At 41.4% G+C, this 22446-nt stretch overlaps 1 protein-coding gene across 1 annotated transcript; it reads left to right on the forward strand.

Annotated features, from left to right (window-relative positions):
* Positions 1 to 649: 649 nt before the first annotated feature.
* Positions 650 to 22446, forward strand: DAD1 (defender against cell death 1). The gene is made up of 3 exons (XM_032856422.1): positions 650 to 938; positions 10978 to 11152; positions 22209 to 22446. Exons 1-2 carry the CDS (start codon positions 728 to 730, stop codon positions 11106 to 11108), a joined length of 342 nt encoding a protein of 113 aa, XP_032712313.1. The 5' UTR covers positions 650 to 727; the 3' UTR covers positions 11109 to 11152; positions 22209 to 22446.

Below are 22446 nucleotides of genomic sequence, written 5' to 3' on the forward strand. Positions count from 1 at the left end.
GCTAAATTAATGAGTCCCTGTGGATTCTACCGCTTTTATCCGTTAGCTCTCCCAAGGCTAGATCCCGAGTCCAATTCAGGGCCAGGTAGAGGTCAAGATTCCTCCCTCCATCCGTTCCACACTTCCCTCCCCCCATAACCAAGTCTAAACTGGTGCCTTCATGGTGATTAGCAGCAGTGGTTCTCCCTGCGGGAGAACTTAACTTGCTCTAATGATCTGGGACAGGCATCTGCCCCTAACAGAGCCAGGGCTGCGTAGGTACCGAACCCGGAAAGAGCGAGGAATTGCCTCACAGCAGATCCAAAACAGTTAATCTTTGAAGACGTGGGTGGACCAAAGGAAGCCGGAACCCTTGGTTAACCACGCAGTCCGTTGTAAAACCTGTCCCCCTCTTCCTCCTACAGTATCTTGTTGCTAGAGCAACCGTGGGCGTCACCAACCTGACCGCGGAAGTAGGACAAAAAGAGTACACGTCTTCAGCCCTGGGACAGATCCATAGCGCAGGCGCTTTAATTTTCTCTGGCCGCAGCGTTCTTCCGTAGAAGTACTCTGCGTCTGCGCATTAGTTGTTTCGCGCCCTGGACCGCGTATACGCCTGCGCAAAGAAGGAACTCGGGGAGGGTGGAGCTGGGTTATAGCGGTACGCAGGCGCCAAGGCTACATCCGGCGTGGTCGTCGTTGGGACGGGTGTTCGGGGATCGCGGGCCGAAGAACCGAGTGTGTAGTCATGTCGGCGTCGGTAGTGTCGGTCATCTCGCGGTTCTTAGAAGAGTACTTGAGCTCCACTCCTCAGCGTCTGAAGTTGCTTGACGCGTACCTCCTGTACATACTGCTGACCGGAGCGCTGCAGTTCGGTTATTGTCTCCTCGTGGGGACCTTCCCCTTCAACTCTTTTCTCTCGGGCTTCATCTCTTGTGTGGGGAGCTTCATCCTAGCGGGTAATGATTCTATACGTAATCGCAGTAACAATGTTTACTTTGGTGCGCTGATTTTGTTCCCACAGCACCCTCCTTTATATCGGATCACCGTCATGTGAAGTTATGAGAGGAGCCTGCACACCCTCTTGTGAACGGGAAAACTGAGGCTCAGAAAGGTTGCCACTAGCCCAGTGTCAAACAGCTGGAATTCTGGAGAAACCCTCGTTATGTTGCTGTTCAACTTGGTGATCCACTTCCCTTCATATTGGTCCAGGAAAACTCCCATTGCACTTAGCCTTAACATAACCTTTAAAGGTGGTAGACCTTTAAAATGGAAAACCCAACTCTGAAGCATCTCTCTCACCTCAGCCTAATCACTGCTAACAGCTAGTGAAACAGTTCTGTGAACTGCGTTTAAGAAATACATAGGTGGTTTGCTTGTTGACTTACTTTTTTTTTTTTTTTTTAAGATTTTATTTATTTATTTGACAGCGAGAGAGGGAATACAAGCAGGGGGAATAGGAGAGGGAGAAGCAGGCTTCCTGCTGAGCAGGGAGCCAGATGAGGGGCTGGGTCCCAGGACCCTGGGATCATGAACTGAGCTGAAGGCAGATGCTTAATTGGCTGAGCCACCCAGGCACCCCTCCTACTTTGTGTGTGTGTATGAAGCTTTTATTTTGTTGTGTTCAACTCAATTTTTATTCACAGAACTCTATTTTAGCAGTATTATTCTGAATCCTGGTATTTGATACCTTGTAGACTGCCATATTTAACAAGAGCTGACTGTCCCATAAGTTTTTTATTTTTTAAAGATTTTATTTATTTGACAGAGAAACAGCAAGAGAGGAAACACAAGCAGGGGGAGTGGGAGAGGGAGAAGCAGATTTCCTGCTGAGCAGGGAGCCTGATGCAGGACTCCCATTTTAGGACTCTGGGATCATGACCTCAGCTGAAGGCAGATGCTTAACCACTGAGCCACGCAGGAGCCCCTGTCCCATAAAGTTTTTGCCCAAATCTGACCTTTCTGACCCAGTAGGAACTCAAGTGAATGCTAAGTTCAGGCTTGGCCTGTGAGAGATAGCCAGTCCACTTTATAGGTGGCCACCAGTTGGGCCTTTCTGGTCACTGGTATTGCCTTCCTCTGACTTTGAGAACAAGCCAGAACTCATTTTTCTTTTTTTTTTCTTCCAGTGTGATTGTTATAAGTCAGACTATCAATTGCATTTTGAGTCTTAATACAAGGTACTAACTTTGGGGGGGTGCATCAGATTTGTGTTTCTTGTCCTCAGTGAGTTTATAGTCTAGTTGGGGGCACAGACAAAATATAGCATTAGAATCATTCATTTATAGTGGTTCTCTGTCTGTAGATCTGTAGGATGATTTTTATATAAATACTAGTTCAGATTCATGCCAAAGGTACTCTGCCTTCTCTCTCAGAACTTAAAATAAGCCTAAGGACTTAATAATTTGTGCGCTAGCCTGTTAATTGGATATTTCATTATGATCTTTGAGTTTTGTCCTAGATGACCAAGACCTGGTTCTCTGTGGCAGCATCCTGGATATCAGGAGTTCAGATGTTACTATGGCCATATACACTAGATACGCTGCCCTTTTTGCTCCAGATTCCTGACCTCCTATCCTGCCCCCCATGACTCCCCCCCTGCCCTCCAGACTGTTCGAGACTAAGAATTTTATTGTTCAAACTGGAGAAGGAATTTTGAGAACCTCTAGTGACTTTTGTTTGACGATTTTGTCTTCCATTTCTGCAGGGGTAGGAATGGGTGGGGCCTAAGTTGATTGAAAAGAACGTTTCTTGCTAAAGTCACCCTGGCTTTATAAGCCTTTTAAGATTAAGAATGCCTTTTCAGGGCTACAAGAGAGAGTGTGATTTACTGAAGAGTGGGTGTGGACTACAGTTGTAAATTATTAGTGTGATGAAACCAGAAGATCTTTTTTTAACAAATAACTTTTTTTTAAGGATTTTATTTATTGGGGCCCCTGGGTGGCTCAGTGGGTTAAAGCATCTGCTTTCGGCTCAGGTCATGATCCCAGAGTCCTGGGATCGCGCATCGGGCTCTCTGCTCAGCAAGGAGCCTGCTTTCCTTCTCTCTCTGCCAGCCACTCTGCCTACCAGTGATCTCTGTCAAATAAATTAAAAAAAAAAGTAAAAAAAAAAAGATTTTATTTATTGATTTGATAGAGATCACAAGTAGGTAGAGAGGCATACAGAGAGAGGGGAAGCAGGCTCCCCATGAGCAGAGAGCCCTATGTGGGGCTCGATCCCAGGACCCTGAGATCATGACCCGCACCGAAGGCAGTGTCCCAACCCACTGAGCCACCCAGGCACCCGCAAATTATTTTTTTCTTGTGCCAAGTCTTGTTTTTGAGGCTGTTGTAGCTAAAAATGAGTTGGCAGACTCCTTTCCATCCTCCCCAGTGAGAGGGTCCTAGCTTGTCTTTGAAGACAATGTCTAGTTAAAGGGCACAGTAATAGTGGAGTCAGTAAGGGGGATTGGGATTTCCAAAGCTGTTAGATAACAGGCCAGAGAAATTTGGCCAGAGAAATGAAAGTTGCTCCAGGAAAGGAAGGATTTATGACAATTCATAGTGAACCATCAAAGGGTATCATTTACATTTCTTTTGACAGCGTTGCCCTTATTAGGTCCTAACTCTTGTGCCATTTGTTAGCTCAGACGCTCAACAGGGAGAGTGTTAATGGGAAATTTGAAATTTGGAGTTTATTTGTTGTGATTATGGGGAAGGGAAGCCTTGTACCTGTTTATGGTGCTGGGTTTCTCGTTTTCTGGTGGTTTGTTTCCTGGTGGAAGAGAAAGGAGGAGGCCTGTTTAGCTGGAGAATGGGAATTGCAGGAGATAACAATGGTTTAGATAGTGCTGGATGCTAGAGCTTTGACAGGGCCAGGCCAAGGATTTTATTCTGTAGGTAATAGGAAAGCGTCTAAGGATTTTAAAAAATTTTTTAAATATAATTAATTAGTTAATTTTTAAAGACTTTATTTATTTGACAGAGAGATCACAAGTAGGTAGAGAGGCAGGCAGAGGGGGAGGGGAAAGCAGGCTCCCCGCTGAGCAGAGAGCCTGCCTTAGGGCTTAATCCCAGGACCCTGAGATCATGACCTGAGCCAAAGGCAGAGGCTTAACCCACTGAGCCACCCAGGCGCCCTTAATTTTATTTATTTTTAAAAGTTTATTTATTTAGTAAAGCAAACTCTATACCCAATGTGGGGCTTGAACTCACAATCCTGAGACCAAAAGTTACATGCTTTTCTGACTGAGCCAGCCAGGCGCCTTCCCCCCCAACCCCCACCAACTTTTTTTTTTTTTTTTTTTAATTTGAGTAAGGGAGAGACTTAGAATTGGTGTTAGCCTACACTAGATGAATTGGAGGGAAAAGTTATTTAGTTTGGTTTCCTAATTTCTTTTTGGCAGTCTTTTTTCTTACATTCCTTCTGCATGTGTTAATTAAGCATATGCTCTTTGAAAATTGATCAGTATATTTTTAACCCATATAGAATGCAATAACACTTTTAAAAAGCCTGGTGTTATTTGGTCTCAGTGGAAATGATTTTCTTCTATTCCCTTATGGCTGGGAGACTTACCATGATTTTAAGAAGGAGCCAGAGATAGAAAATTGCCATTGAGAAATCTTTTTTTTTTTTTTGTGGATCAGCAGTGTAAAGTATAGTAAGCTTTAAAAGACAAATTTCAAATTTCCTTAGCAGCAGACTGTTTATCTTATGGTTAGATATCTCTAGCTGAGGACATCTGTCCCTTTGGTAGAGTAACATTCCCGTGTTGGCAGCCCTTCTAGTTTCCTTTTTTACCTAAGTGAAGTCCCTCTTTCTGCTCATTCAGAGTGCTATTTAGGAGAGACAAGTGGAAAACACGAAGACTTTTTTAAATAAGTCTTGGATCTGGAAATCAGTTAAGTAATTTTTACAACTTCGTCTATTTTATTTTCTATATGAAACAATTCTGGATTTTTATTTTTATTTTTTATTTTTTTAAAGATTTTATTTATTTACTTGACAGAGATCCCAAGTAGGCAGAGAGGCTGGCAGAGAGAGAGGGGGAAGCAGGCTCCCTGCCGAGCCGAGAGCCTGATGTGGGGCTCGATCCCAGGACCTTGGGATCACGACCTGAGCCGAAGGCAGAGGCTTGACCCACTGAGCCATCCAGGTGCCCCTAATTCTGGATTTTTAAAAATTATTTATATATTTGAGAAAGAGAGTGCATGTGCGCTTGAGAGGAGGAGCGGGGCAGAGTGCGGGGGGAGAGAGAGAATCTCAAGCAGACTTCTTGTTGAGCAGGGAGCCAGATGTGGGACTGGATTTTACCACCCTAAAATCAGGACCGGAGCTGAAATCAAGAGTTGGGTGCTTAACCGACTGAGCCATCCACGCTTTTTGGATTAAAAAGAAAAAAAAAAGTTTTGTTTGTTCCAATTTACAAGTCCGAAAGCAGTTTGAATTTGAAAGGCAAGGACGTCTAATCCAGAGTGTTTTCTCTCATGGGAGCTCTTGGGCCATGTGGACTGGGGTTCCAGCATTTCTTTGGGCATTATCTGTCGAATTTATGGGCCGTAATATCTATCATAACTGCTGTCCAAGAGATTGGAAGTTTGCTAACCTTGTGCCTGAGAGTCCTGTTTATAAATCTTTCATTTCTAAATCTTCCATAGCTGTTGCTCGCTCTCCATCCTCAGTGTCTCAGGCTCTCACGACCTCTTGTTGAGACCACTGTAATCTTCCTCATTCGTCCCCCAGTCTTGATTTGACTTGCAAGTCTGGTCATGCCACTCCCTGTGGAAATACAGTCTTGTGGTTCCCAGTGAAAAATTAAAAATCTTTGTGACAACCAGGCTCTTATCTCCAGCTTCATCTCTTACCTCTGCTTCCTCTGTACTTTATACCCCTGCTTTATTGAGTTAACTTGGTATTCTCTGAAGATACTGTGATGTCTTAAGCTATTTTTACCTTGGCTTGCCTGCCTGGGAAATTCCTTCACTTCTTAGACAGCTCAGCTCAAGGGCTGCTTCCTTTTGGAACCCTTCCCTGACTCTTCCAGCAGATCTGGGTCTTTTTTTCTATATGTTTTACCTGTCTGTGGGGGGAAAAGAGGGTGGAAGAGAGGGAGGCTTGGCACGTTGATACTGTGCTGTATTTGTTTTTGTGTCTGTCTGTCTTCTGGAAGGTTAGCCCTTCGAGGATAGGGGCTGTCTTTTCATCTCTGCATTGTTAACTGCTTAACGCCGTGAAAGTTAAATTGTGAGTGCACCTATAATAAGTAAATGAATACTAAGCAATTATGTGCCAGATTCTCTGCCAAGGTACTGAGGATGAGCTGTGAGACACACAGACATGGTCTCTGCCATTCCAGAGTTTGTAATCTAGTGGGAGATACAGATAATTGGCTATAGTGCTGTGATGGAGAAGTATTGGTGAAAATAGGAATACAAATGGACACTCAGCTTTGCCCAGTGGTCCTATAATACTTCTCTAATATCTTAGCTTTTCCAAAATATGCATCATAAGTTCTTTTGACCTTTCCATATGTTCTCTCTTCCTTTGTTCTCAGTTGATAATCTTGTTTTACCTTTTTATTTTTTTAATTTTAATTTTTAATTTTTTTACTAAAAAGGTAGACATTGGAATCCTTTCATCTTCCCAGTGAGAAGTCATATAGCAGCTCATTTGCACCTGTACCTCTGCTCTTTTACTTCCCCTGATAATGGTGGTTGTGTCCCTTTCCTGTCCAATGCCAACACCTTCACTTGGGCAGAAGAACCAATGTTCTCTTGCTTCCTTAGGGACTCAACCTCTGTGATCCTCTTTCCATTCTGCATTATTAATCTCTCTCTGCTGGATCATTCCCATGGTACAAGCATGCTCTGATATTGCCAAAATAAAAAGTGTTTATTTGGTCTTAGATGCCCATCCAGCTGCCATTCTGTTTCTTTCCAATCCTCAGAGAATACTATGAAAGAATAGTCTAGTTGCTGTTTCTGCTTTCTCACTTTCCATTCATTCCTCACCCCATTCTTGTGGTGGTCTGTTGTCACCGCTCTGGCTCAACTACACTTACCATCTTCACAAACCTAATGGCCATCTCCCTCACCTTGCCTGAATGCCCAGGAGCATTTAGCATTTAATATTGTTGGCTGCTGTCTTCTGTGTGGACTTTCTTCTTGAAGCTTTTATAGCACTCCTGGTTGGTCCTTCTCACCGCATTGGTTTTTCCTTCCTACTCTTTGTGCTGGGTGCTTCGCAGTCTGAGGACATGGTGCTAGACCTCTTCTGGTGTCTAATTTTTTTTCCGTAGGTGAATTTAAATAATGTCTATATAACTGTAATTTACCACATTTATGTTTTTAGTTCTGACCCATTCTCTGTATTCCAGATTAGTAAATCCAGTTGCCCACTTGACGTCTTCACTTGATGTCTGATATATAAAACTCCAAATTGAACCTTTTTGCCCAGCCATCTGCGTCTTCACCAGTCAGTACGCTGGTTGAAGCCAAAACTTTAGGTTTCCTTGATCCCTTATTTCTGTTATTTCCTACGTCACATCCATCTCATCAGCAAGCCCTTTCTTCTCCAAAATATAGTCTCTCTCTTCACTTCTGTTCACTTTTACTGCCATTACATGACTCTTCAGCATCTATGTGGTTCCTATGCTCCTTTAACTCCATAAACCATTCTCTGGTGCAATTCTAGCAACCTTAGCAATTATAAATCAGATTATTTTACTCATCTGCTCAAAACTCTGAAATGCTCTATTGCACTTAGACTACATCCAGACTCTTTCCTGAAGCTTACACAACCCCACAGGATTTGGCCCTTGTCTCCCTCTTGCTCTTGATCACTATAGTCTAGTTAGTCTGACCTATACCTAGAATATGTCAGGATTGTTCTTGCTACCTGGAACGCTCTGGCCCCAGATCTTTGCATGGTTGGCTCCTATCTTTCAAATTTTGGTCTTAAGTAACATCTCTTAGACCTTCTGTGACTACCAAATAAAAATGGCTTCCCGGTCACTCTCTTATTACCTTCTTTTATTTTCTTCATAGCACCTATTACTAAATGATAACTTCCTTGTTTAGTGCTTACTTATTTGTTTTTCTCTACTACAGTGTGAGATTCTTGGGAGCCAGACTCCTGTTATTGTGCCATGTCCCCAGTACCTGGGATGATGCATGGCACATAGTAGATGCTCAGTAAATATTATGCTGGATGAATGAACATTTAAGGAGATAGATTAAATTAGGATGTTTAAATGAAGCAAGCTGCCTTAGGAGGTAGTAAATTTCCATCTTTTGAAGTGTTTAGGGAGATAATGAAGGATCATTTGTGGAGGAGCTTTTTGAACAGATGTTCTTGGCCATTTTTGTATCCCAGTGTGTCTGAGGGATAAGACACCGCTGTCAGTAACACAGGTTCTGGAAGGTTTGTAATTCTCCACCTGGGGATGCTTGTCAGATTCATGAAGTGGTGAGTGTACTTTAGAAACCTCCCGGGTGATCATGCAGCCTCCCCCAGGATGCTCACCCCACCTCCTCTTGAGCATTATATATCAAAATGGGTGTTGGTCTTTATAACTGGAACGTCTTTTCCATCTCCATCGATCTCTTATTCTTATGTTGTCATTAAAATAAGCTGGGTGACTGTGACCATGGTAACCATACATCTCAGTTCATTACCTTATTCACCCTCATGGGGAGCCTCTCTTGTTCTGTTAAATTTCCTGAAACACTACTCTATCCCTTATCTCCATCTCAATAGCCACTGTTAATAGTTTGGTATCTCTTTCTCCAAATTTTTCCTAGGTTCCAACTAAAAGAAATTAGAAAATAATGATACCTATTTTTTTCTTAAGAGAAATATGGAATGGAATAATTTTTTTAAAAGATTTTATTTATTTATTTATTTCTATCAATATATTTATTTATCAAAGCATCAAGTGATTTCAAAATCTTCCTAAAATCCAAATTTTAACATTTTTACCTCAATTCAATGCTAGTCCTCTACGTGACTGTGAATATATATATGTATATATATATATTCAGATTTTATTTATTTATTTGACAGATCACAAGTAGGCAGAGAGGCAGGCAGAGAGAGGGGGGAAGCAGGCTCTCCGTCCAGCAGAGAACCCGACGCGGGACTCGATCCTAGGACCCTGGGATCATGACCTGAGCTGAAGACAGAGGTTTCAACCCACTGAGCCACCCAGGTGCCCCAGAATGGAATAATTTTTTAAAAAAGATTTTATTTATGCATTTGATAGAGACACAGCGAGAGAGAGGGAACACAACCAGGGAGGGTGGAAGAGGGAGAAGCAGGCTTCCTACCCAGCAGGGAGCTTCATAAGCAGGGCTCGATCCCAGGACCCTGGGATCATGACCTGAGCCGAAGGCAGATGCTTAATGACTGATTCACCCAGGCGCCTCTGGAATGGAATGGTTTTTTGTCTTTTTTTTTTTTTTTTTAACTTAATATATCTTAGATATCTTTGCTGTAGAGAATTTGTCTTTTTTTTTTTTTGAATAATTGCATGGGATTTCATTGAATGTCTAGTGTAATTTTTTGAAATAATCCTCTTGGTAACATTTGGACTGTTTTTCCTTTTTTTTTCAACTTTATGAACATGCTGTTAGAAATTCTTTGTTCTGTAAGATAAATTCCTTATTCAAAAAGTAAAAATATTTTAAATATTAATGCGTATTGCCAGTTCTCCCAAATGGATGAACCAGTCTGTACTCTCCACGGCAGGATTTTAATTGGTTGCCCTTGCTTCAGTCAATATCCTTCATTATTTTGAAGGGTCCAGGTGCTTGAAAAGATCAGTGGTGCTTCCACAGTGTTTACATGCTTAAGCATAATGAAAACTGTTGCCGTGGTGATGGCCTCTGGAGAGCTGGTTTGGTAGTTTTCTGATCTTTGGGTTAGATCTCAGTTCATTTTCTTTCTTGGTTGGTGATGGAGCGGATGCTAGCCTGAAGCAAATTTGAGTTTTCTTAAGTGGCATAATTATTTAACACAGGCATAAAGATATTTTGGGGAAGTGTATTCCTGGAGCTTGCTTTTCGTCTCAAATGGTGACCATGGCTAATGAATGTATCAGGTTGGCATCTTCAAGGATGTAGAATGAGGCAGGAGAGAGTTCTCAGTCAAGTTTATATAGTTTAGGTCTCTTGCATTTTTTGGGAGGAGCAGCTGCTAGAACTTTAAGATCAAACCTGTATTTATGAGGTCCTCATAGATAAGCAATCTTATACTGTGTGCTATCCAATATTATACACATTTTATTAGAAAGTAATCCACAGTTTTACAACATTGTGTTATTTAGCCCAGCCCCTTTGTTACTTTCTCACCTGCATCCCAATTGAGGTATAATTAGAAACTGAAATCGGGAGATAAGATAGTTCTGAAGATATTTTGGTTATATCTATCTTTTTCTGAGTAAGCTTTTGGTTTTTAGCCTGAGAAGTCATACTTCTTTTCTTTTAACTTTAACAAGAGCATAAAAACACAAGTGTACAATCATGAATTCCTTAACTTACCATCTAGCCAGCACAGAGAGCAAGCTACAGGTTGTTCCTAGCACCTAGAGGTCTTCTCCTTGCACTTTCACAGTCATTCCTCCTCCTCTGAAAGATAAAAACCACTATCCTGGTCTGTATTACTATAGATTGGTTGGCCTCGTGTTAAGCTTTATATAAATGGAATCCTACAGCGTGTCTTTTTTGTGTCTGAATTGTGTTGCTTAGCATATTTGTGGAATGCATCCGTGTTTTGAAGTTCTTTTTTACTGCTGTATAGTATTTTATTGTGTGCATATGCCATAATTATACCCCGTTTACTGTTCAGAGACATTTAGAGTGTTTCTAGTTTGGGGCTCTCATGGGTATCGTTCCTTTGGATGCACTTACGTATCATTACTGTTAGAATTATTGAAACATAGGGTAGGGGTGTGTTCATTCGCAGTATATGTGTTTTATATCTCTAGATAATCATTTTCATGTTTTGCTTCTTGTGCAGTTTGCCTCAGGATACAGATCAACCCACAGAACAAGGCAGATTTCCAAGGCATCTCCCCAGAGCGAGCCTTTGCTGATTTTCTCTTCGCCAGCACCATCCTGCACCTTGTTGTAATGAACTTCGTTGGCTGAATTATTCCCATTTACTTAATTGGGGAGTAGGAGACTAGAAGAATGTAAGTACTGATCATATCCCTTGCCCCATAATGTTGATTTTAGGAATAGAAATTGAGTGTGGCTGGTTTTGATTATGGTTACCAAGGTTCCCATATTGCTGATAAGACACTTGGCAGAATTTTCTGTCAGAATGCAAAGTATGCATAATATCATCATGATTCATCAGTGCTGCCTCTTTTGGTCATTGCCGTCCCTTCTCACTGTTTTGCAAATCATTAAGATAACAGAAAATAAGTTTGCCTCTAGCTAATACATTAATTTCTACATCACTAACTCCATGAAAACAACTAAGATCTTGGAAGAGACGTAAACTGTAGGTTCTTCCTGGAGATTTGCTCCATATTTTTTTCTGATTTTGATCTCAGATAGCTTAAAATGTGGGGCTGTTGTCCACCCTCGTAACTAGTCTAGTGCTTATACCTGGTGCATATGCCATCCAGTACATGCTGAATGAATGACTATGGCCATTTACTAATAATGTGTGTGCTAAAGTGGAAATAAATGGGGAATTTGGATTAGCTTGGGAGAAGACTTGAAAAAATCTACGATGAGATGTCATTTGGTTCATTTGTTATTTTCCTTTTATTCACAGTAGAGTTCCTTTTTTTTTTTTTTTTTCTAAATAAACTCTTATGTAGAATCTCAGTCTATAAAACAAGTAGTGGAGCTGAAGTTGTTCTCATTGATATAGCTGAGAAGCCCTCTGTACTTGGCCTCTCTTCCGGGGTGATATGCCCTTCCCTTTATCCCTCCCTTCCAAGCAGAATCCTAAATCTCTAAGAGGTACGTGAGTGTTTTCCAATCTGTATGTTGACCTTGTTGTTTTGCGTATGAGAAAACAGAGGCCTTCTGTGGCCACACAGCTAAGTGGTTGCAAAGTAGTGCCTTAGACAGTGGTGCCCTTGGCCTAGTGTTCTTCTAGTAGCCCACCTAGCTTACTGATGATGAATGTGCTCTTTTCTGTGCCTTTCTGCTACAAAATTTAGTGTTGCTGTTGGGTGGCAGATAAAAAAAGAACTTTAGGAAATGTTATCTTTTTTGGGGGAAGAATTTCTTTCTTCTTTCTGTCACTACTTAGAAATCTATCATTTTTAGGGGCGCCTGGGTGGCTCAGTGGGTTAAAGCCTCTGCCTTCGGCTCAGGTCATGATCCCAGGGTCCTGGGATCGAGACCCATATCAGGCTCTCTGCTCAGCAGGGAACCTGCTTCCTCCTCTCTCTCTCTGCCTGCCTCTGTGCCTGCTTGTGAGCTCTATCTGTCAAATAAATAAATAAAATCTTAAAAAAAATCTTTCATTTTTGTACTAGTTAGTAATATAACACATGAATTAGCAACCATTTACAAAGTGTATGCAGTAATGTGACAAGGACTGTACATCAGTTTTGGCATGAATGAATCCGTTAACTGGTAATGTTATATGAATTCTTTCTGTTATTGCTAATTGCCTCAAAAGCAGTTCTGTTAATTCATGTAAGGTTTCATTTTTGGTAGTGGCAAGTTAACAGAAATGGTTTATTTCAGTGAAGAAGTTTGAGAAGTACTTCTTTCTACTATTCTTTATTATTACTATTTTTTAAAATTATTTATTTGACTAAGATGGAGAGCACAAGCAGGTGGAGCGGCAGAAGGAGAGGGAGAAGGAGGCTCCCCACTGTACAAGGAACCGGATATGGGGCTTGATCCCAGGACCCAGGGATCATGACCTGAGCCAAAGGCAGATACTTAACCTCCTGAGCCACACAGGTGTCCCTCTTTCTACTATTCTCATAAAATTTAGCTCTTTGGACACCTGATCAGGACTTGAGTTGTCCCCCATCCCTCCCCTTACCACCCCTTCTATGTGCCATTCAGTGCCTTGTTACCAGAATAGTAGGAGAGAAGGCCTATGAACATACCAGTTAAAATTTGGCATAGGTAAAGCCACACCAGAGTGCTGTGGGAGTCCGAACACAGTGCTGTGGGAGTCCAGAAAAGGGAGCTATGTGCTCTTTGGGAGCGGAAGCAGCAGACAAGGTGTCTGAGAATGATAACTCCTTGAGCAAAGCTAGAAAACCAAATCAACATTGACCTTACACTTGGCAAACCTCATGAGTCACTTTTGGGCTCTCTGATAGTAACCTTGCTGGAAAGGTCCTAAGGACTAACTGCCTTACTTTAGATTACTAAGATTATTTTTTCTAGATGAGTCATGTGTGTGCTTAGGAAGGGAACAGAACAAACAATTCAAGGATGTTCTCTAGGCTCAGGGAGATACCAAAGCATGGAAAATGATTTCCTAGGACTGTCATGATTGGAGGAGGACTTTGCTGCAGTATTTCAAAATTATGACAAAAACAGAGACAAAAAAGCAGGCTCAGCAGGAACTGCGTACTGCAGACCATATTAACAACTTAAAGCCACCTGTTCCGCTGGGAATTACGGGCCCAAGGTACAGCAAAATCCTCCAGTGCCAGATTACAGTGTTAAATCATTCTATAGAGCGTGTGGTCATTGAAAAATCCTTCTCTCTGGGACACTGCCCAAAAGGTTTTTCACTGAGATCTTTCATTTGACATAGGTTACACTGTGCTTCTTAAACATAACATCTTTTTGCCCTTCTTATGTGCTTCTAATCCAGCTGTGTGTGTAGTGTGCCAAAACACTTTTAAAATAATTTCCAAGTGAGTTGTCAATATTTATACCAACTTAGAAGGTAGAACAAAACAGATTGAACATTCTCCATACCTGCCAAGTACATTGAGGGTTGGGTTTAAAAAGAATAAACATCTGTAATGTACTGCTCTTGCATGAATTGGGGGATGACATTTAAAACCAGCAGCTACTCTGAAAAAGGCAGATCAAAAGAAAATGGCTTTGAGTTGAAAAGATAAATTTATTCAAGGAGAAGCAAATAAATTAACAGTGAGAGCTCACCATGGGTCAGACTTTAAATGCTTATTGTTCTGTGTCTTTATTTTCAAAATAACCTCATGAGGATAGGCTTGCTCATTCCATTCATCGATAAGAAAGTCTGATAATCCAGTCTGACTTCAAAAAAACTTTTTATACCCCATTTTTGCTCCAGTTTGTTTAAAGTATTTGACAATTTCAGTGTTAAAGAAATGTGCTTAAAAAGTTATTGTTCTCTCATTATTATTCTTTATTGTTTTTGTTATGATAGTTTAAAAAATACAGAAAAATACAGAGAATAATGTAACCAACCACTACAGGGAATTAAGATTTGAATAGATTAGGGGTACTTGGGTGGCTCAGTCGGTTAAGCTCAGGGTGGGATCAAGCCCTGTGTCTGGCTACCTGCTCAGCGGAAGTCTGCTTCTCCTTCTCCCTTTGCCTCTCCTCCCTTTGCCTCTCCCCTCCCTGCTTGTGCGTGCACTTTCTCTTTCTCTCCCCGCTAAATAAATGAAATCTTAAAAAAAAAAAAGGGTTTTGAACAGATTAGACATTGTAGATTCAGCTAAAGTTCCCTTTGAGTCCTTCTCTAGTCCCTGTTCCTTCCTTCTGCTGTAAGACCTGAGCTTCATGACCGTTTCTTTCACCTAGGCCTAATGTAAAACCTAGGTCTGTTAACATAGCCTTTTCCAACCTTCAGCCTTTGTGGTCTCCTGAAAACGCATCCTGCGGTAAAAGAGCCGCTCAGTTGGCAGCACTGGTTTATATAGGTAGCTATCCCAGGGGCCAAGAGTAAATTCATGAGATAGGGGTGTGTGTGTGTGTGTGTGTGTGTGTGTGTGTGTGTGTGTGTATTTATACTTTTATTTTTTAAATTAGACTTACTTTGAGATCCCTTTATTTTTAAGCAATCTCCACACCCAGCATGGAGATTGAACTCATGACCCTGGGATCAGGAGTTGTATGTTCTGCCGAATGAGCCAGCCAGGTGCCCTTCCCATGATATTTTTTAGATTATCATAAAAATGGAAATGCAGAAGTAAGAAACGCTCCTCATGCGCTTTGGAGTTGCCGATCAGTGTCTGGTACTTAGGTGGCTGTGTATCTTTTTTGAATGAATGTATGACACAGAAATTCAGTAGATTTGAAAATACTAACATTTACATAGTATCTAAATATTTTCTGTTGTTTCTTCATGTCTCTTTGTGAAGTTCTTTTCAGAAATTGTCAGCTTTTGTAAGGGGTTCTGAAGGGAAATGAGGAGAAGAGGGACATTGCTACATTGTGTCAAAGTTTGGGAAGGAAAATTCCTGATGACATACATGGCCCCTGGATTTGAGGAAAAGTGAACCAGGCACAAAGGGACAAGCCTGAGCTTGGAAATATGCTCAGCCTGGAGGGAGTTTTGTTTGCCAAATGTTCAAATACTTATGTTAAAATCTTGTTAGTGTTGCTTTGTTTTTATAATGGAGGCCATTCTCCCACAGATCTTTAAAAATTCATAGTGTTTAATCCTGGCTGGAACAAGGGGACTGACAGGGCTGGGCAGAACAGAACTCTGACAAGCAGGGCTATTTACAAACAATTGCTGTTGACATTTCGAATTTATCAATAAATTACAGTAGTCCCCTCTTATCTGTGGGGATATATTCCAAGACCCCCAGTGGATGTCTGAAACCACCAGTAGTCCTGAACCCTACATACACTAGTGTTTTTCCTATATACATATACCTGTAGTAAAGTTCAGTTTATCAGTTAGGCACAGTAAGAGATTAACAACAGTAACTACTAAGAAAATAGAACGATTATAATATTATACTGTAATTAAAGTTTTGTGAATGTGTTCTCAGAATATCTTACTGTTCTGTGTTCACCCATCTTACGATGTGGGATGATAAAATGCCTATGTAATGAGATAAAGTAAGGGGAATGATGTAGGCATTGTGACCTAGTGCTAGACTACTGTTGACCTGACAGGTCAGAAGGTGGATCATCTGCTTCTCCTGTGATTGATTGCAGTGACTATGAATACGGGGGTACTGTTGTGTAGTGGCCTAGAAAATTACCTGCGGAAGGTAGTCTAAATATTATTCTTTAGGCTCTACTGCCACCTAGTGGGGTTGTAATTGCATATGCCAAGAATGTACTACAAAGCAAAAGAAAAGTTGAGTTGTGGGGGGAAACCACCAAACTAGATTTGTGATAATATCTAGTTTCTTTCTAGTCACCTGAGGGCAGCAGAGGTCCAAGTGGGCTTAAATGCTCGGTGAGGGTTGCTGTATATTCTCACCAGAGGTGGGCAGTGTGGAGTTAGGCACAAAAGGTCATTCAACCTGAAAGGGGCCTAGGGATTTTGTTATGACCTCAATTGCTTGGAGACCCACAGCTTTTCCCTTTTCTTTTCTTATGTTGTCAGTTCAAGAGTTCCCTTTTTGGTTCATTCTAGATCTTATTTGCTCCCAACATGACCTCCACTAGTAATAATCTTTAGTTTTTTTTTGTGGGGAATTGTTCAGTTTTTATTCCACTTTATCTTTGACATTTCATCTTATGTTGAACTAGTTCTAGCCACCAAATAAGTTCCTGAAAAGGGAACTATTTTACTTTTTTTTTTTTTTTTTTTTTTTTCAAGATTTTATTTATTTATTTATTTGTCAGAGACAGAGAGAGAGAGCGAGCGAGCACAGGCAGACAGAGGCAGAGGGAGAAGCAGGCTCCCTGCCGAGCAAGGAGCCCGATGTGGGACTCGATCCCAGGACGCTGGGATCATGACCTGAGCCGAAGGCAGCCGCTTAACCAACTGAGCCACCCAGGCGTCCCAAGGGAACTATTTTAAATTTGAGGAATGTTTTTTGAGCTAAGCACATGGTATGATCTTTTTTTCACTACCCCCTTTTTCTCCAGTTGGAGAGGGAGATGAATTCTTTAAGCCATTATTCTTAAAACCCTGAGTCTGCTTATTTTATTTACTAAAAAAGCCACTAATTAATGACTAATTAGTGACTGAGCTCTATTTTGTATTTGGTCTGTTTAAAGCTACCCGTAAAAAAATGTATCAAGTATTGTTATGAAGTACATTGCTACCCTAATTCCTTGTGTTATTTCTCCATCCTTGCTGCTCAGATGATTCCTTCTCCATGTCATCCCTGCTCCCAAGTTGTATAGGACTTCTTCTGGGGCCCACTGTGTACACCTCTAATGCTGCACTTAACAATAGTTATGAAATTGTTCATCAGCTTTCCTGTCTCTCCCACTGAACTCTTGAATTCCCTGCAGGCTTAGCACAGGGCTAACAGTCACTGCGCATGTTTGTCCAATGAGTGTATGAATAAATAATTTCAGCCCTAAGAAAATGCTATGAAAATAGCTAAGTCATTAGTTACATGGATGCTAACACATGGAAAATGCTGTGGAAGAAAGCAGCCAAGGAAAAAATTCGTATGAAGGGCTGTAGGGTGGGGTGCAAGTATGAGACTAGAAGTTAGAAGATCTGCATTGTAGATTTTGCTCTGTTAACTAGTTGATTGGACACATAAGCTTGTTTTTGAGGCCCAGTTTCCCTGTCTGCACAATGAGGGAATTGGCCGGGATGCTCATCAGTCTCTTACAGCTGCTACAGCCCGTGATTATTAGAATTCGTGATAGTTCTCTCACTATCGTGCCATTTGTGTGGATCCTCAGTTGAGCTTTGCTATTTTTCTTTTTTTTCATGAGTTGTTGCTTTTTATCTGTATTACCAGATTTCCATCATCCATTCACAGGGGGTGGGAAGTTAATGTGGCCATATGTAACAAAATGCACAATGTTTGTGTAAGATCTTTTACAAAATTAGATTAACATTTATAAAATGTTTTATAGTTATCACATTACTAGGTTTATGGGACTCACACTCCCAGAAACGTTAACTCATGTGATCCTCATTGCCCACCCTGTGAGGGAGGTAGTTGAATAGAAGTATTCTCATTTTACACATAAGGTAATTAAACCTTGGTGAAGGGGGTACCTGGGTGATGCAGTCGGTTAAGTGTCAGCTCTTGGTTTCGGCTCAGCTCCTGATCTCAGGGTTGTGGGATTGAGCCCCGCATTGGGTGCTGCACTGTGGAGTAGGTTTCTCTCTCCCTCTCCTTCTGCCCTTCCCTGCCTTACTAGCATCTCTCTCTAAAATAAATAAATAAATCTTTAAAAATATAATGAATCTTAAAAAAAAAATTCTCTACACCCAGCATTCCAACATGAGGCTCAAACTCATGACCCCAAGATCAGGAATCCCATGCTTCATTGACTGAGCCAGCCAGGCTTCCAACCCTGGTGAAATTTATATTAACTTGTCTAGGCTCTGGAGCTAGTAAGTGACCGAGTGGGAACTTGATAACAGACATTTTGATTCTGAACATTTATATTCCTTCTCCTCTATTATGTTCGGAGACTTGGATAATGAGTATCTACATCTTGTTAAAAGGTTTTCATTAGGGGCGCCTGGGTGGCTCAGTGGGTTAAAGCCTCTGCCTTCGGCTCGGGTCATGATCCCAGGGTCCTGGGATCGGGGGAGCCCCGCATCGGGCTCTGCTCGGCAGGGAGCCTGCTTCCTCCTCTCTCTCCGCCTGCCTCTCTGCCTTCTTGTGATCTCTGCCTGTCAAATAAAATCTTAAAAAAAAAGGTTTTCATTAAAAATATTAAACTTCTATTTTTTCAATGGGAAAAACTTAGGAGAGATGATAAGAAAAGATGAAGGTAGGCTATCTAAAATGTTTCTGTGGGGCACCTGACTGGCTCAGTTGGAAGAGCGTGCAGCTCTTGATCTCGGGTTCGTGAGTTTGAGCCCCAGATTGGGCATAGAGATTACATATATATGTAAATTTAAAAAAAAGTCTGCAAAGTCAGTCATCTTGGGGTCAGAAGACGTGCAAGAGAATGAAGCTCAGGAGACCTGACCTTATCTAGAGAGGATGACATAGGCTCGGTGCTTGCTAGTAGAACTCGGCAATGTGGAAGTGTTCTAAGTCTGCTCCATCCAGTATGGTAGTCACTAGTCATGTAGTTTTGTTTGTTTTGCTTTTTTAAAGGTTATATTTTTAAGTAATCTCTACATTCAGTGTGGGGCTTGAATTTACAGCTCTGAGATCAAGTTAATGCTCAAAAAAAAAAAGGTCGAATATTCTACCAACTGAAGCACTGAATTTTTTTTAAAATTTATTTATTTTACAGACAGAGATCACAAATAGGCAGAGAGACAGGCAGAGAGAAAGGGTGGGGGAAGCAGGCTCCCCGCGGAGCAGAGAGCCCGATGCGGGGCTCCATCCCAGGACCCTGAGATCATGACCTGAGCCGAAGGCAGAGGCTTTAACCCACTGAGCCACCCAGGCGCCCCTGAAGCACTGAATTTTAAATTTTATTTTATTTTAACTAAGTTTGAATAGCCACGTATGGCTGATGGCTTCAGTAATAGACAGCACAGCTCTTGACAGATCTGTTAACCTACCAGGTTTTTGCTTCCTCATCTATAAAATCAGAGGCTCACAGCAGCTCATGTGCAAAAAGCTCCTGCCATCTTTTGAAACACATGATCTGTGCCTTCTGAAATTATGATTCAGATTGAGTTTGGAACCTAGAATTTCTGCAGAAAGGTCTTGATTCACATTTTCTCTAATTTCATTGTTAATTGGGTGACCAGGATATCCAGGATGAAATTGATTTGAAGGAAAATCAGTATTTGAGTGTTATCTGCTTAGTGCTGGTGTCTGAATAGAGACACTGCTGGAGAAGAATGCAGATTCCAAATAGAAATGACCCTGTCTGGCATTGTCTTTTATATCTATACAGAGAATAATTGTTTTTAACTTTGTTTTGTGCCTGGCTTTCTTTTAAGATGATTAGAACAGACTGATCAGATGGCATGGTCTTTTCTGCATGGGTGAAATAGACTGAAGAAGTCATGTGACCTGTTCTCAGTAGGTGTCTCCCATTTTGCATGTCTCAGTCTCATGGGAAGCAATTCTATTAGTTTCCTGAAATCTTTATCCCCTGGTTTGCAGTGGAAGCATTCTTCTGAGCTGTTGCATAGTCCAGTTTTGTTGAGTTAAATTTAAAGAAACCTAGATCCTCTGCTTTTAGAATACTATCTGGTAAATGTAGTTTTGTCTTAAAAGAAGGGAGCAGCACTTCTTTGTTGAGTAGAATTTTCTGAAAACCACTATCAAAGAGACTTAATCTCATGAGTCATTTTGCCTTCTAAATCGACCAGCCCCAGTATGTGAGATTTAACTGTTTTAATACTGAGAAGCTCAAAACTTGACTTTTGTACTAAACTAGGATTTCTTTTATAATTCTTTGTCAAGGCTTCTCACTGAAATGGCCCTGTGTGTCTGCTCTCACCTTGGCCATTAGAACTGAAGCACTCGTAGTACGTAGTCTGTAGCCAGGGAGTTTGCTTTAAGAAATTTGATGGAGTGGGATGCCTGGCTAGCTGAATCCACGGAGTATGCAACTTTTGATCTCTGGGTTGTGAGTTCGAGCCCTCTGTTAGCTATAGAGATTACTTAATTTAAAAAAATAGAGTCTTTAAAAAAAAAGAAATTTGATGGAGTAAGTAGGTGAGTTTTAATAGGTCTGTTTGTTCTTGGTTGGCACTGTGAACGCTTTTTTTTTTTTTAAGTTTTTTGTTTTGTTTTTTAATTTATTTGACACACAGAGAGAGAACACAAGTAGGCAGAGAGGCAGGCAGAGAGAGAGGGGGAAGTAGGCTCCCTGCTGAGCAGAGAGCCTGATGTGGGGCTCGATCCCAGGATCCTGAGATCATGACCTGAGCCGAAGGCAGAGGCTTAACCCACTGAGCCACCCAGGCGCCCTCTGTGAACGCTTTTTGTTCCTTGTTTTTTGTTCTTTCTTTTTCCCATAATTCTGATGTAGGAATGTTCTACAGTTCCGTACCATTTCTGTGAGTACTGTTGTTAGTAAAATAAAAGCACTCTGGCTGGAAGTCTAATAAGATCTTTCCTTTAAGCTCTGTTGCTAGAATCTGCAGATCAGCAGAACTAGTAGGCAAAATACAGTGGTGCCCTCTTACCTGCCAGGGTAGCCCAGCACTTCTGAAAGGACATATTTTCCAATCTTCTTTTCATATCGTGACACCCAAAGAAGATTGCAGTCTTTTAATGGCAAATGGCAGGAAAAATGGCTGCTGATGGCTGGAAATATTGGCGCCCCTAAGACTGTGGGGTCACTTTCTGGCCGCACCTGTATTGTAGTGCACTAGGCCGGCAGCACTCCTGGAGGGACTAGAAAGGAAGCCTGGGTTTGCTGGGGGAGCGCTCTGTCTCACTAGGCACAGATCGTAATCTTGTGTGGCCTGCAGCAATGTGGCTGCTTCCCTTGGAGTTATCCTCCACCTTCTCCTTGCCAAAAATAACCTTATCTTGCAATGAAAATGAAATTATTTCTTCTATTTTGGCCCTTTGTTAAATTCAAGATAGGGAATTTTTCTCTACTTTTTCCTTTCCTGATTTCTTCCTTTTACCCCCTACTCTCCAACTGAAATTTAGTTCTTTGTATGCTTTCTCGATCCAGAAAAGCCTTTGAGGCTAAGTTGCAGCCCCTCTCACCTCTAAGAGTTTGTGAGCTAGAGAGGTCAGAGTGACTTATAGAAGGTCATGCACTTTATTAATTACAGAGCTGGAGTTAGAACCCAGGCCTGCACCTCCTAATAAGTTTTGCCTTGATGTGCCTGGGATTCAGATTGGAGCATTCATTTTTATTTATTTATTTATTTATTTATTTGACAGAGAGAGAGAGAGAGAGAGAACACAAGCAGGGGGAGTGGGAGAGGGAGAAGCAGGCTTCCCACTGAGTAGGCAGCCTGATGTGGGGCACGATCCGAGGACCCTAGGATCATGACCCAAGCTGAAGGCAGACACCTAACAACTGAGCCACCCAGGCGCCCCTGGAACACTCATTTTTATGGATACCATTATAAAATGTTCAGTGAAAAATATTTGCTTTATTTTGGTTGTTCTAGCCTGACTTCACTACTGTCTAGAATTTGGGAACCCCATGATTGTCTTTGTGGGTTCAGAATTTAGATTGAAGGATTTAGGACCTTGTTTTGTAGTATTGTAGGACATTTTTAAAAACCTTGAATGCCTCTCTTACCTTTTTGCTTCTTTCTTTTAGGTTCACTTTTTGATTTCCCCTGGATGAGAGCTTTTGAGATGGCAACTTGGACATATGGGTGTTCTTCAGATTTATACTGACCTACTGACTCTGATTGGGACTGTAGGTGGAGAGCCCAGTATTTCCCTTGCTTCTGTGTTAGAGCAGCTTTGTAATGAGCATTTATTAACATGACCTCTGCTTCCCATTAAATGTAACCTTTTTGCCTTCCAAATTAAAAAACTCCATGCCACTCCTT

Source organism: Lontra canadensis, unplaced genomic scaffold (genome assembly GCF_010015895.1).
Source record: "Lontra canadensis isolate GAN:19392208 unplaced genomic scaffold, GSC_riverotter_1.0 scaffold12, whole genome shotgun sequence".
Taxonomy (NCBI): Eukaryota; Metazoa; Chordata; class Mammalia; order Carnivora; family Mustelidae; genus Lontra; species Lontra canadensis.